At 45.1% G+C, this 15,033-nt stretch overlaps 1 protein-coding gene across 1 annotated transcript in view; it reads right to left on the minus strand.

Moving 5' to 3' along the window:
• The window catches only part of LOC125150393 (contactin-associated protein-like 3), a 192,833-nt gene that overhangs the window by 78,950 nt on the left and 98,850 nt on the right, over window positions 1–15,033 (minus strand). The window contains exons 5-9 of the mRNA XM_047830275.1: window positions 14,120–14,323; window positions 12,831–13,015; window positions 11,619–11,762; window positions 8,155–8,416; window positions 1,340–1,486 (exon numbers count right to left, since the gene is read on the minus strand). Of these exons, the coding sequence (XP_047686231.1) occupies window positions 1,340–1,486; window positions 8,155–8,416; window positions 11,619–11,762; window positions 12,831–13,015; window positions 14,120–14,323 (942 nt within the window). The remainder of the gene's footprint in view (window positions 1–1,339; window positions 1,487–8,154; window positions 8,417–11,618; window positions 11,763–12,830; window positions 13,016–14,119; window positions 14,324–15,033) is intronic.

Below are 15,033 nucleotides of genomic sequence, written 5' to 3' on the forward strand. Positions count from 1 at the left end.
TTCCTCTGCAGAGCTATAAAATCTATCATAAGCATAAAGGTTTAAAAAACTATCTGGGACAGAAATGCACCATATTTAGCAAGCAACGAAGGCCAGCAATCCGATCTTTTAACGCTGCTGGCAATACTCCATGTGCACCGTGATGGCCACTTTCGGGGGCTTGAAAGATTAAACACCCTGATTCATGGTTTGTGTGCTTATTGTCAATTCTTAGGGAGGATTTTATACTTTCTTCTTGGGCTATCAAGCTATCTCCACCATGATTCCAAACTTATTTTAGAAAAAAAAAAAAAACAACTATAAAATGCAAAACAGGAAGAACATCAAGGCCGGCTTGCAGCCAAGATTAGAAATAAGTCTTACAATTGACAGGTCTAAGCTTCTGGTGGCTCAGGATTTTTCACTTGAATGCCTCAGGAATGGAGATTCATTACCCTCAGAAGCTCCCCCTCCCTGGTTGAAAGGATCCCAGACAGACTCAGTCAAAGGTCTACTGAACACGCAGCAGTCCATGGACTATAGTCCAGGGAGACGGCCTGGTGTCGTGTTGGTAAAGTTCATCGCGAAGTAACGAGTGAATCCTCAACAGCGATTAAAGTGCTCTCTTGCTCTGTTGTATACAATGGGGCCCTTCTGTATAGACGGTGGGGACAGAATGCTTCCTAACTATGTAGGGAATGTTTCTGCACTTGGTGACATGGAGATTCTGGTTCAGGAAGTCAAGGATGCTCCATCCAAAGCTCTGATAAACTCTCACGTGATGCTGATGCCGCTGGTTCCCGGATCACACTTGGGGAACCAGGTTCCTCAGGGAGAAGAGAAGGCTACAGAAAGAATACCCACGTGCAGCAATAAAATTGTCACATAAAAACCTGAAGAGAAGGTTGGGAGAGTCACTTGGCATTAGCAAAATTCTCGACAGCAAAATACTAAAGGTAAGAAACAGGGAACAAGGACCCTCCCAGTTGCCCGCACACAGAATTGCCTGGAGACCTTAAGAAATGTGTTGCCCAGGCTTCAGAACCAGATAAATCAGGATCCCTGGGGACAGGACCAGGCGCTAGCATTTTTGAAGCCTTCCAGGTTACTGCAGGGAAAGCAAGTGCCAAATCCAAAGCCAATCTTAGCACAGGTACATTTAAACAAGGCCACACAGGAGACGTGCATTTGAGGCCATAATTTACCGTCTTTGCCGACTCAACATTCTCAGGGACTATCACTGAAAGAGAAAGGTTGTCCTTCAGTATTAGTCTTCATTTAAAACGGTCGGTTACCTTAGAAAGCGGGAGCTGGAAAGACAAAGATGGTTTGACTGCCAACAGAGCCGGTCTTCACTTACCGCCCAAATAATAGGTGTCCCCGGAATCAATCCGTCCACGCAAGGAATGAGCCACGGAGGCTGCCTCGCCATCCACCATCACACTCAGGTGACTTCCTTTCAATGATAAGGACACCGAATGCCACTGCCCGTCACTTAATCCAGCACCTGGAGGTAAACAAAATGGGGAAAAAGATTTTCCTATAAACCCTACAGATGCCTCCAAACAGAGCAAGTGCTCGAAAACAGCACGATGAAGATCCTGGACCATCTACCAAAGACCACCATGAACTCACCTGAAGCCTCCCCAGGCTATTTAGCTGGCTGGGCAATGGAGAACCACCACAGAGGACAGCTGGGGCCTCTCGGGGGGACAGGGTGAGGCTTGGGATAGATGTGGGCTTGCCTGGGGGTTCCAAAGAGGCAATGAGATGATGTGGTATCCTGATCAGGTTTATCCAGGAGGAAGGTGTGGCCCATGCAGTGAGGCTCATCGAGTAAATGTGTGGTTGTGGTGGGTCCTTGCGTCTGACCCTCCACAGTCACGGACTGGCCAGTCTGGTTCTAACAAACATTATTATGTTCGGTCAGGAATATTTATGCCCTGATGGGCGCACTGCAATGGCTGTGTTTCACTGTCTCATCACGCAATTAAATCAGAAAAGTACAGGGAGAAAAGAGGAGAAAAGAAAGAGACCCGAATCAAAGGGGTAAAGAAGAATCAAGAGTGGGCGATCCAGACATTCTGCTTTGGACGCTGTCGTGTTAGTTTCTCCTAGTCCTAGGGCCTTTAGAGAATAACACAACTGACCCTGAGCAACCCTGAAAGAATGAGACCTTTCCAATCACACGGCATAGGGCATACCTCATTCTCCTCTAGCTTGTTCATACTTGAGGATGTGGAGAAGCATAGGCATTTTCCACAATTGTAAGTTACAAAAATAAATTTTTTTCAGACTTTTTTGTATTAGCATTATCTATAATGATAATTATAGACCATTTAGACGATTTACGGTAGACTATTCAGACAAATATATCGTATATATCAATCTAACTTTCTAAAAATATTTAAGTATTTATTAATAAAACATGAAATTTCACTGAAATCATTAAATGTAAAGTTAAGAAAGCATTATATTACAGTGTGTGTGTGCGTGTGCATACTCAATCACTGTATAAAATCAATGTATAAAAATGGAAAAGAAAACTGGTAGGAAATATTCTTAAATATGAACGTTAACTTTTGGAGAAGGGAACGGTGTTTGCTTTCATTTTATGTCGTTTTTCCATTTTGTTTTCCCAAATTTGACACAGCACTCTCCAGCTATTGCTGTGTTATTATTCTGAAAAACTAATATTAGTCCCTCCTAAATCAGCCACCGTCTCTCGAGTCCGTGAGACGAAGTCTCTATTTTTTTCTTAAAGTGATGGAGTTGGGAATGGCCATGTGGTCCAGCCAGCGACCAGCCACCAACCACATGTGACTTTACCTTCTCCTACAGACTTACTGGCCAGGTGTTAGACTGAATGAAAATCCGATGTTGTGTCACGGAGAAGATAAATCAGTCAACAGTAGGTGTACCAGCACACTCACCAAGACAACGTTTGTTAGTTAGCCCCTCCTAGATTATTTTGCCAAAGCAAACAACCCCTAAGCTCAATGAGTAACAATTAAGGGTTTGGTTCTCACTCTGGTCCTGAGCCAGTCAGGTCTCCATCCTCTGTGCCCCCAGTGCCTCTGCATGGAGGACTGGAGCTAATGCATGGCCCCATTTCTGCCTCAGGGCTGAGAACGAAACGGTGCTTGGCAGCATCTTGCCATGGCTTCTGCTCGGATGTGACAGATATCACTTCTGCCCACATTCCATTGGCCAAAATGAGTCATCTGGCCAAATTCCTCCCCTCCAAAACGGTCACGGCGACCCCCACATGCACAGAGATGCCTGTTGTGTTAAGGAGGACAGTGAATAATTGGAGATGATTCAGAAATGGTCTTGGGGGCATCTGGGTGACTTGGTCCGGTAAGCGTCTGACTCTTGATCTTGGCTCAGGTCATGATCTCATGGTTGGTGAGTTCGAGCCCCGTGTCAGGCTCTGCACTGAATTCTTTCTCTCACTGTCGCTGCCCCTCTCCAGCTTGCTCTCTCTGTCTCTCTCTCCCAAAATAACTTAAAATAAAAAAAGAAAGAAATTGTCTTGCCCAGGAGGGAACGAGGCCATAAACACCTTTACTCATTTAAAAATAACAAAATGATGACTTCTTGATTTTTTGATGTCATGCCCAAGCATGATGATGAGTCTACTTGACTCTAATCATCTTAGCGAATTGTCCCAATAGATTAACTAATACCTCTTATAAATGATAAAGTCAAAGACTGCTTAACAGCCCTATATATTTGGAAGTCAACCTACGAGAATCAGAGTTATTTTATAGCCCATGGGGATATAAGCCCCAAAGAAAATATGACCATATTTCCGGTAGAAAGTTAACCAGTCATATTTAACTTAATACCAGATTCCGGCCCGATCAGTCTAATCAACCACACAAATTCATGTCTGTAACATGTTCTTCAATATGTCAATTACCCTTCAATTACAAATTAAAATTAAAATACAGCTTTTTCGTTTTTGCTTGATCTCTCATCAGTGACTTCCACGTGGACCTGAGATCCACATGTGTGGGAAATATGTTTCTGACATGACCCAGAAGGTCATAGATCCCACTCTAAAAATAGCTACAACTTTGGGGCTCTTAGGAGGCTCCGTCGGTTAAGGGCCCAACTCTTGATTTCGGCTCAGGTCATGATATAACAGTTTGTGAGTTTGAGTCAACGCGTCGGGCTCTTTGCTGACAGCGAGGAGCCTGTATGGGATTCTCTCCCTCTCTCTCTGCCCCTTCCCTGCTCGCTCTCTCTCTCTCTCTCTCTCTCTCTCTCTCTCTCTCTCTAAGATAAAGAAATAAACTTAAAAAAAATAGCTACAACTCTGTTCTTCTCAGACTACAAAATACTAGTTAACTTACTTTCCAGCACTCACTTTCAAGGAAGGGACAGTTTTTAAAGTCACAAAGGTGACTTTGCCACGGACACGCATCCAGTGTGATAAAAATGCCAGGGTCTCACTTTCTGTTTCACATTTGTGGAGCCAAAACCGTCGCAAAGGGTCAACACCTGTTAGTTTCATGAATGGATAATGAGGAAGGTGACAACAGAACACGGAGGATTTGGGTTACTTAAAACATACATTATGACATTGGCCCTGAAGCGAGCTGAAGGAGGTCCTGCAGTCCTGGAGCTTAAAAGGAAATAAACACACCAGATTCCGTGAATGTTCCTTCCAGTCTTCCCATTCGGTATGGATTTTAAAGCTTACTTAGCATATCTGTCAGGACGGTAACCACATCCACTTAAAGCCTGGTATTAAAACCCAATATTTAATTTGGTGTGAAATATTCCCTCCCACCCCCTCCTGCCCTCCGCGTGTCCACCCACCTGTCTAGGACATAGAGTTATTTCACGGGAGAGCCTGCAGAAAACACTCCCGAAAATCTCCTTGAATTGGTTAATAGATGCCATTTGGCTCTTTTATAATAAAAGACTGGTTTTTAATAAAATCTGTCATTCTCACTTAAAGTGAAACGCCTGCACTTAACGCGCATTCTTTCCGTCTACCCATTATAATTCTCACCCTTTGTGTGTGCTCTACTCTCCTTGCTTCGGATGGAAGAAGCCAGTCTCCCAGGCAGCCCCGGAGGCAAGGGATAGATGAAGAAGAGAGGGTAGACCGTGCTTTTGGTTTTGCTACTGCGAAAATGATGCTAATTCTTTCCCTCAGCCCTTCCCAGCTCCCCCCTTCAAAGTCTCAATCTAGGAGGTGATGGTGGGGGGGGGGGGACTAGTTGGGGGATAACGGTAACTAAAAGTTACCGAGTGCTCATCAGTAGGCACCGTGCTGACGGTTTGCACGCACGGTGTCATTGTTTACACCGCGAGTCATACTAGAGTCATTTCAAAGGCGAGGACGTGAGGCTTGGCGAGAGCAAAGGAGGCGCCTTATCCAGCCCATCAGACATAAAGGGGAGCGCGCTGTCCCTCCTCCGCTTTCCTTCTGTTCCCACCACACTCCCCTGGGCCAGCTCCATAAACACACGCACACTAGATTACACGCCCTTGGACCGTTCTAGATCCTGAGATAACTATTAGGAAAAAGGATCTAACACCTGGGAACAGGATGAAAGACGAATGGACGTCCTTTTTGCCATTCAATGCGACTTACATGGAGCTTATCCTTTAAAATCTGGTTCTGGGTTTGGTACGTGCTTTCGTGCTTCATACAAGTTTAAGACGAAAACCCATTGCAAGCGGTCTCATTTTCCATCTACAGGCACACCTCGTCGGATTGCGTTTCGCGTTACCCGATTCGCAGATACCGTGTCTTTTACGAGGTGAAGGTTTGCGGCAGCCCTCCCTGGAGCGTGGCTCTTGGTGCCATGTTTTCAACCTCATTTGCTCACTTCGTGTCTCTGTGTCACATTTGGTAATTCTCACAATTTTTCAAACTTTTTCATTACTACGACATTTGTTATGACGTTCTGTCACCAAGTGATCACAACTCACTGAAAGCTCAAATAACAGCATTTTTTAGCAGTAACGTATTTTTTAAAATGTTTATTTCTTCTGAAAGAGAGAGAGCGAAAGCTGAGGAGGGGCAGACAGAGAGGAAGAGAGAATCCCAAGCGGGCTCCAAGCTCTGTCAGTGCAGAGCCCCGTGGAAAATTCCATCTCATAAATTGTGAGATCGTGGCCTGAGCCAAAACTCAAGAGTTGACTATTTTACCAACTGGGCCAGCCCGGCGCCCCAGCCATAAAGTTTTTTTTTCTTTTTTTAATGTTTTATTCATTTTTGAGAGAAAGAAAGACAGAGTGCAAGTGGGGGAGAGGCAGAGAGAGAGGGAGACACAGAATCCGAAGCGGGCTCCAGGCTCCGAGCTGTCAGCACAGAGCCCAATGCGGGGCTCGAACCCACAGACCGCGAGATCATGACCTGAGCTGAAGTCGGACGCTCAACCGACTGAGCCACCCAGGTGCCCCATAAAGTGTTTTTTTTTTTTTTTTTTTTTTTTTTTTTAAATTTTTTTTTTCAACGTTTTTTTTATTTTATTTTGGGGACAGAGAGAGACAGAGCATGAACGGGGGAGGGGCAGAGAGAGAGGGAGACACAGAATCGGAAACAGGCTCCAGGCTCCGAGCCATCAGCCCAGAGCCCGACGCGGGGCTCGAACTCACAGACGGCGAGATCGTGACCTGGCTGAAGTCGGACGCCTAACCGACTGCGCCACCCAGGCGCCCCAAGTGTTTTTTAATTAAGATATATACATTGTTTTTCTAGACTTAAAGCTAATGCACACTTAACAGACTACAGTATACTGTAGACAAAACTTTTATATGCACTAGGAAACCAAAAAATGCATTTCACTTGCTTTATTGTGATATTTGCTTTATTGTGGTAGTCTGGAACCAAGCCCGAATACCTCTGGGGCATGCCTGTATTTCAAATGCAGAAAACATCACCCCTCACAGGCTTCCAAAGCAAGCAGCAAATACCAAGAAAAATTCACCTTTGGTTTGCTTTTGAAAATCAACACGTTGCCCTGTAAAGGCTTAGAAATCAATGCAATAAATTGTGCAATGTTTCAGCACTGGCCTTTAAAAAAAGTTAAATAACTAATATATGTGCGTGTTGGAGGGGACCGCGCTATGTACCCACGTGACACAAGAGTAAAAAAACGATCTTTTTTAGTTAATACTACATGGGGCTTGTAAATCTGTACAAGCAAAGGTTGAAGCAATTTACTGAATCTGATTGGACACTATTGGCTCTGTTCATTTGCTGAGGTCCACAGGGAAACTCTGTGCGCCGGCGGTCAGATTTTTCTGATTTATAAAAAGAAACAAAAAATTTACGTTTCATTCCTGGTTTTTCAATCCCAAACTGGTAACCCCAGGTCGGGTAAGAGGGTCCTTCCCTAGTCAACATTCATGGAAGGACACGCCATGAGCCTGCCTGGGTTTAAATTTTTATCAGCACTCAAATGCAAAATAGCCCCCTAGGTTCAAAGATAAGACATCTCTAGAAGTGAGTTTGGAAACATGGGTGCTTCTTGGAAGACGGGGGCAGAACATCTGCCCATGGTTATAAGAACTTCATCCAAAACAGGGTCCCCAAAGGGAGCAGGAGCTGTGACAGAAAGGGGAAAAATGAGAACTTAAAATATTATGAAAACCAGGGGTACCTGGGTGGCTCACTTAAACAACCGACTTCAGCTCAAGTCATGACCTCACAGTTTGTGAGTTCGAGCCCCACATCCAGCTCTGTGCTGACAGCTCGGAGCCTGGAGCCTGCTTCGGATTCTGTGTCTCCCTACCTCTCTGTCCCTCCCCCGCTCATGCTCTGTCTCTCTCTCTCTCTCTCTCTCTCTCAAAAATAAATAAACTTTAAAAAATTATGAAAACCAGTGTGTAAACAGGCTCAAAAGACAGCAAACAGAACCCTATTTTCCCAAGACTACTCAGGATCAGGCTAATGGCCTCCAGTATTTCAAGTTCACGGCCAATTACTAACCACTGACTTATAAATAAGTTATTTTTTAAACTTTTTGGCAATTATGTTTGATGTAGCTAAATTTGTGTCACACACCAACAGCCTGCAGATACCTATTTCAAAGGTAAAAGAAATTTAGTTCCTTCTAGAAGGATTATGAATATCTTATTGGTTCACTTGCTCATTTATTGTAGAGATGACAAATCTCGGGTTTACACGTGACAAATGTCTATTACCTGCTGTGATATCCCTCGATGGATGTCCGGGCTGGGAGAGACTCAGCTTGAGTTTTCCATCATTTAGAACAAGGACAAGAGCCCCCGACCCGTGTTTTAACTGACTGGTCAGCAACAGCCCTGCTCTGTTCCACGTCCGAAACTGGAAAGCGACTGACACTTTGTCCTCTCCAGAGGCACCCGGGAGAGCCAAGTAGCTGCTGGAACTCAGGAAAGTCACAGGGACAATCTGAAGGTGTGAGCACGAGTAAGACACATTTCCCTGCGAACACAGCAAAAGAGGATTTAGGAAGGTGCCGGAAGGATACTTCCATTTCACGAACAATGGGTTTTCCAAGATTTACCTAGCAAACTAGGACTTTCAAAACTAGGCCTCCCCATCAAACTTAAGTCCAGATTTACCTTACAGGTCCTTCAAACCACAGCACCGCCCTCTCCGGGCAAACCTAGTTCTGAGTCCTTCAGGGGAGTTCTGTCTTCTCCATTTCTGGGCTTTGGCAAAGGAATCTCGAGCCACCTCTTTCCCAGGCCTTGTGCTGGACGTGGGATACAACAGACGAGACAGACTTCTCCCCTCAAGGTGTTAGGTGTTTATATCTGGTACGAAGCCCAGCACCGAGGACCACCTTCTCCAAGAACTTTCCCGAATTCGCCTTGGTTATGTAAACGTGCTTATAGCTGTGTCACTCAGGGTGACGCGTGTACATCTGACTCAGGCGGGCAGTATGCTTCTGCACATCCGAAGGGAAGGATGTGGCCAGGTGACCTTTCCAAAGGCAAACAGGCTGCCTGTCAGAAGCTCTCACGGGCCGGGTCGCCCAGGGTGTTCACCCAGCCTAAAGTCTGACCTGCCTGAGAGGTTTTTATAACTCTTTCATTCTATTTTACCAAAAAAAACACACACCTTTTATCTTTAGATTATTTCTCTGGCTCCAGGAGCAAACTTATTTTTAATCGCAGCATTGGGAAAAGAAGGAACTTAAGTTCTTAACATAACTCGAATTAAGATCGAATTTTTGCCTGGGATTGGATACATTTTCATAAATTCCAGAGGAATATGTACCTAAACATTGCCATTCCTCTCCAAAATATATTATGCAAAGAAATACAGTGAGATGGGACTTAATTCAGCAGACGCCAAAGCATCCACGCCATAAAGGCACCGTAGTTAAGTCATTATTGTATTGCTATAGGAATAAATGTAACAGCAGAGCCCAATAAATAACCCACAGAAAGATCTGAGAACATACGTACAGTCAGTGTGTAAAAAAGGTACGATTCAACTTAGACACAAAAGGCTGGGCTTAATTACTACATAGCATAAGAATAAATGGGTATCCCTAAGGCCTAAAATGACAACTGATCCACAGAAGGAATAAATCCTAGACTATCAAAGGCTTAAAGATATTTTTTTCAATTTTAAAACACATAAAACCAGCTTAAAACTTTTTCCCGGAAAATCCATGAGACTATATCTAGCATCTCGGGTTTTAGAAACATTCCAAATACTACAAAGCTGTAAAAAAATACATAGACACATTGACCACATACAAATAAAAACATTTATATACTCAACGCAGCATATAACATTTAATATAAAAGATACGATATACAATACATAATTATATTAGAACATGACTTCACATTTAATATAAAATTGATTAGTCTGAAAAATCTATCTGGACCCTGAATGACAAAGGGTAATAATCTGCCAAACGTAAAACTCTCTTATAAATTGACAAGGAAAAAAATCGTTTAATAAAATTGAAAATGGGCAAAAGAATAAGAATCAACAGTGATCGGAAAAGCAAATCCAAATGGACAAAAGATTATTTCATTCATCGGTAGTCAGATAAACACGACATAACCATCCCCTATTAGTTCATGTCCGTTGAGCTGGCAACAGTCTGAGAGCTGTTTGACGCGTGTGGCTGCCTGACATTGGATGGAAGGACCGTGTCACACACTGCTGATGGCAAATGTCGTGTTACAGTTTGGGGGGGGGGGGCGGCAAACAGCAACATGAATTAAAATGTCAAGCTGCTTAAAACTTCCAGGCAAGAAATCCTACTCCTGAAACTTTTCCCACCCAAATAAAAGACCCCGTATCTGAAAACAACGGTGCGACTGCCCGTTGGTGGTAAAACAGAAGTAGAAATAAAGCAAACGTCTTGATTAGAAAATGACTTTCCTAATGGCAAACTGTGCAGCCGTGACAACATAGACCTACACCTGCTGACGGAAACGAATTTCCACAAGGTTTAGCGGAGTCGGAAAACCGAGACTGAGAAAGGCTTCTCTAAAACGATCCCCTTTCTGTAAATGGCGCCGGACACGGAGGCATCCACGTTCACACATACGTGGGTGAACCTGAACCCGCTGATCTGTACAGGATTTGGTTATAAGGGCCCAAACGTGGAAGGACGGGTGCTGGCTTAGTAACATGCCAGGCTGGGCGAGGGCTGGCAGCCATATGGAGAGACGGACCTGTCACAACTCTCCCATCCATCTTAGGGGTTAACCTGCTTCCAGATAACAAGCTCCTTACGTTGCTGACCTAAGTCCCTGCATCCACAGCAGGCAGACCACTGGCCTTGAAGACGGAGGGACCCAAACTCTCCCAGCCAGTCGGTTCAAAGCCACGTCCACTTTCTCAACAGCCTAGACCTAACCTTTTTTAGCACGATGTTTTTCCTTTGGGAGTCACACAAATGCTTTTGCTAACCTCCCCCTTGCGTATCCGCAGACCCTGCCCCCCCTTCGCAGAAACAACGGAGCGCTCTCGCACATCGCAAGACGGAACCAGATCCCCACGCACAGCCCCCGAGCACGGAGATAAGGTTCGAGGCCGGCGTGATCAAGAAGTGTCGGAGAAATAGGGGCGCCTGGGTGGCGCAGTCAGTTAAGCGTCCGACTTCAGCCAGGTCACGATCTCGCGGTCCGGGAGTTCGAGCCCCGCGCCGGGCTCTGGGCTGATGGCTCGGAGCCTGGAGCCTGTTTCCGATTCTGTGTCTCCCTCTCTCTCTGCCCCTCCCCCGTTCATGCTCTGTCTCTCTCTGTCCCAAAAATAAATAAACATTGAAAAAAAAAATTTAAAAAAGAAGTGTCGGAGAAATATTTGAGAAATTTTGCGTCGGCTTCCATCCGTACGTACAAATTAGGACAGAACGCGATGGGGGTTAAGGCGTACCCTTGGAATGAGCAGCGGGTGTTGGGGGGAAATGCTGAATCACGACATGGCACACCTGAAGGTGATATTACACCGCTCGTGAACCAACCGGAATTAAAATTTTCGCCTGTAAGCTGCATTTGAAAATCTAATCGATTAATTAACATGGACGAAATATGAACTGACAAGTATATACGACTGGTACTTTCCCTGCCTTCAGGAGAGCTGTATTCTAAAACCGAACCAATCAGGCAAGCGGCAAGTTTCTCTTGACCTCGCAAATAGACTTTCTTACCACGACGAGGGTCTGCGGTTTGCGTTTCTTGGACAAATCAATGATATCCACTCCATTATAATAGAGGTTTTCGAAGCAGCCGTGAAAGTTTTTATGTGGGAACACCACTGATTTTCTGTGTCCGGGAATCCCTCCGAAGCTGATCTTAGAAAGAAAAAAATGACATAAATAATATTGTTTAATGATTTTCTGATTATCTGCCTAAAACATTTATGACGAGCAGGCGTACAATAACTGTCGCAAATCTATCCAGCATTATTTTGCATTATCGTGTTAATTTCAAATGAAGTTTTCGATGTAGATTAGCAATGTTTCATTATATCTAGATAAATAGGTTAAATACCCATCTTGCAAGGTGCTGCTCAAACCGACTCTGTCACTTTAGCCGATGGGGAATATCGCACATCGATTTCCACGGTCACTCTTGATCTATGCGACCATACCGCTGCCCGTGATGACATTCTACTTTATAAACCTTTCTGGAACCCAGGCTTTAGGGTCCTGGTCCTTGCGGTGGCTCTGCTGATAGGTTAGAATAATAAAGCCATTGATAATCTCATTCAAGGCCAGGCTCTCCAGCTGGCCTCCTCTGCTGAGGCCACTTATCCTAAATGAATGTTGAAATCCTCCCATTTGCTCGGACAGATGTGCTGAGCAGAACCGGCGGAACAAAAGGGGCATTTCAGCGTAGGGTCAACCCGCGTAGGCAACACGCTGCGAATACGTTAAACCTTTAAATATCCCAAGAAATGGTATCTGGAATCCTGCACTTCTGGCTCTCCTGCTCCTCAAAAAAGCATGTTGGAATATACAGGGATCACTTCTCCGAGGTCCCCTAGATCGCTAATTCCGTGTAGGATTGCCCTAAAACACAGAGAGATCTCCAAGGTAAGTGTTGACATCCGACACCAGATGTAACACCAAAGAACTGTCTGAACAAATCATTTTTAAGCGCGGCCTGCTGTCCTGGTAGCTCTTCACGCACACACTTCCCAGCTTTAACGCCCACTGCCTCTCGTGTGAAAACTAACATCGACGAGTGATGAAACGTCTCGACGGCACACGGGCACGTCACGCGCTGACGTCAGCCGTGGGAAACGCTTCACCGGAATTCTCAATTGCTAGCCAAGGGGATTTCTCTGTGTCGTGCCATTTTCCTAGAAGGTCAGGTTGCATTTAAATCCGTTAATACTTAAAAAGTAATTTTCACACCTCATCATCAAGATCCAAATAGCGGGACCCGCCCTTTGCCTGGAAATGCTGCGTGTGCCTGTCCACGGTGAAGTTGACGTGTGCGTTCAGGAGCTCCAAGAGGACAGAATGCCAGTGCTGGTCGTCCAGCAGGCTGCCCAGGGTGAGGGTCACACGGGCGTCAGGGGACGGCAGGTTAGCATGGCCTAGAAGGACAGGGGAAGTAATGCACCACTCCAATTCAACACTATGACGGCCACGTGGAGGGCAGCGTTTCTCACAACTACACTTTCCTTCCCTCCTTCTCTCCCAAGCACTGGTCGGCTGCTCTGACATTAGTCTCACACACAACCTTCTCTCATTTGTGAATAAATTCTTCCGCGTTTCTTGTTTATATTATTATTATTATTATTATTTAAATGTTTTATTTTTGAGAGACAGAGCACAAACGGGAGGGGCAGAGAGAGAGAGACAGAGAGACAGAGAGAGAGACAGAGAGAGAGACAGAGAGAGAGACCCAGAATCCGAAGCAGGCGCCAGGCTCTGAGGTGTCAGCACGGAGCCCGATGCGGGGCTCGAACCCACGGACCGCGAGATCACGACCTGAGCCGAAGTCGGACGCTTCACCGACTGAGCCACCCACGTACCCCTTTGTTCTTCTTATTATCAATTATTGCATTTTCATTTTTCTTGAAAATATCTTCTTCCGGGGACCTCATTTCTAATACTGCCTTAAAAATTCAATGCTCCACCCTTGCCGCTACAATGTTATCAGGTTACTAAGTACAAACGGTCTTATACAGTTATCAAGCATTAAAACTTTTCACAGTAAAGTATGTTCAAGATAAATACATGTTGCCCAGAGCACACCTCGACCAGAGGACAGTTTGCCTCGGACGTTCTGGTTTACAGCTGTTGCTCCAGAGTAATGACGTACAGGGTCTCCCTTCTTTCTCCAAAGTGTTCTGGTTGGGGTGCCTGGGGGCCTCAGTCGGTTGAGCGTCCAACTTCGGCTCAGGTCACGATCTCACAGTTCATGAGTTCGAGCCTAGAGTCGGGCTCCGTGCTGACGGCTGGGAGCCCGGAGCCTGCCTCGGATTCTGGGTCTCCCTCTCTTTCCGCCCCTCCCCGGCTCGGGCTCTGTCTCCCTCTCTCTCCAAAATAAATTTAAAAATGCTAAAAAAAAAATTTTTTTTAAAGCGTTCTGGCTTCAGGATGAATTAACTACGTAGCTGTGAAAAATTTAGCACAAAAAGATACTTTCATCTCAACAAGCTCATTTTCAAAAACACCACCTGGTAGGTTTTTACCTGAATTAAGGGATAAGATGAGTCTTCCTTTAACTAACTCCAGGGTGACGTGTTTGCCATTTTGTCCTTCTCGGTGGAGTAGAATCCCATCGGTCTGCCTGGTCTTAAATTTCAAAGAAATGACATCTTTTGTTGGACTCACGGACTTCTGGTTCAATGTGTATATCAAGGAGCTGTTTCCATCAAAATTAACCACCTCAGATCCTACAGGGGGAGACGTTAAAAAGTAACCTAAGTACAACATGTCTTTATTAGTGCGTTGAGACGTGTAAGTCCACGCACACATACGCAAGGGGGAAATCCATGTGGCTAATTTTCCCTTCCTACCAGTAGCCGATACCCCTAAACTCCACTCTTGGCCTTTCCTGACGTTTTCCCCAAAATGTATCATCTAGACGTACATGCGTTGGCCAAGTCCCGGTTGCTCCTGCCTTTCTAATGGCCACTTCTCATCCTGTGAAAAATGAAGATCAGTAAAGAAGTTGAAGTCACCCCCCCGCTGCACCACCCCCCCGTCACACCATGGCTACGACGCTGCCGTTTTCTCTCAACTTTCTGACAGTTTCATCTTTCCAACCATCAAGGTCCCTTGCATCTGAAAAAGTTGTATTTTATCATTAACGTGGAAAGAACACTGGCCGAACCACTTGAAGACAGAACAAGAGAGACACAGAGGGATTCGTATTACCCGGAAAAATCTCCTGTGTTTTTCGTATCTCACAAGTAAACAAGACAAGACGTGACTGTGCCTTAGAAAGACAAACACCGTGTGATTTTACTCGTGCGTGGAATCCAAAAACAAGACAAATCAATAAACAAACAAGAAGACAGACAAACAAGAAGAGAGACAGAGCACGGACAGGGGAGGGGAGGGGCAGAAAGAAAGGGAGACACAGAATCCGAAGCAGGCTCCA

The sequence above is a fragment of the Prionailurus viverrinus genome, chromosome D4, assembly GCF_022837055.1.
Source record: "Prionailurus viverrinus isolate Anna chromosome D4, UM_Priviv_1.0, whole genome shotgun sequence".
Lineage (NCBI taxonomy): Eukaryota > Metazoa > Chordata > Mammalia > Carnivora > Felidae > Prionailurus > Prionailurus viverrinus.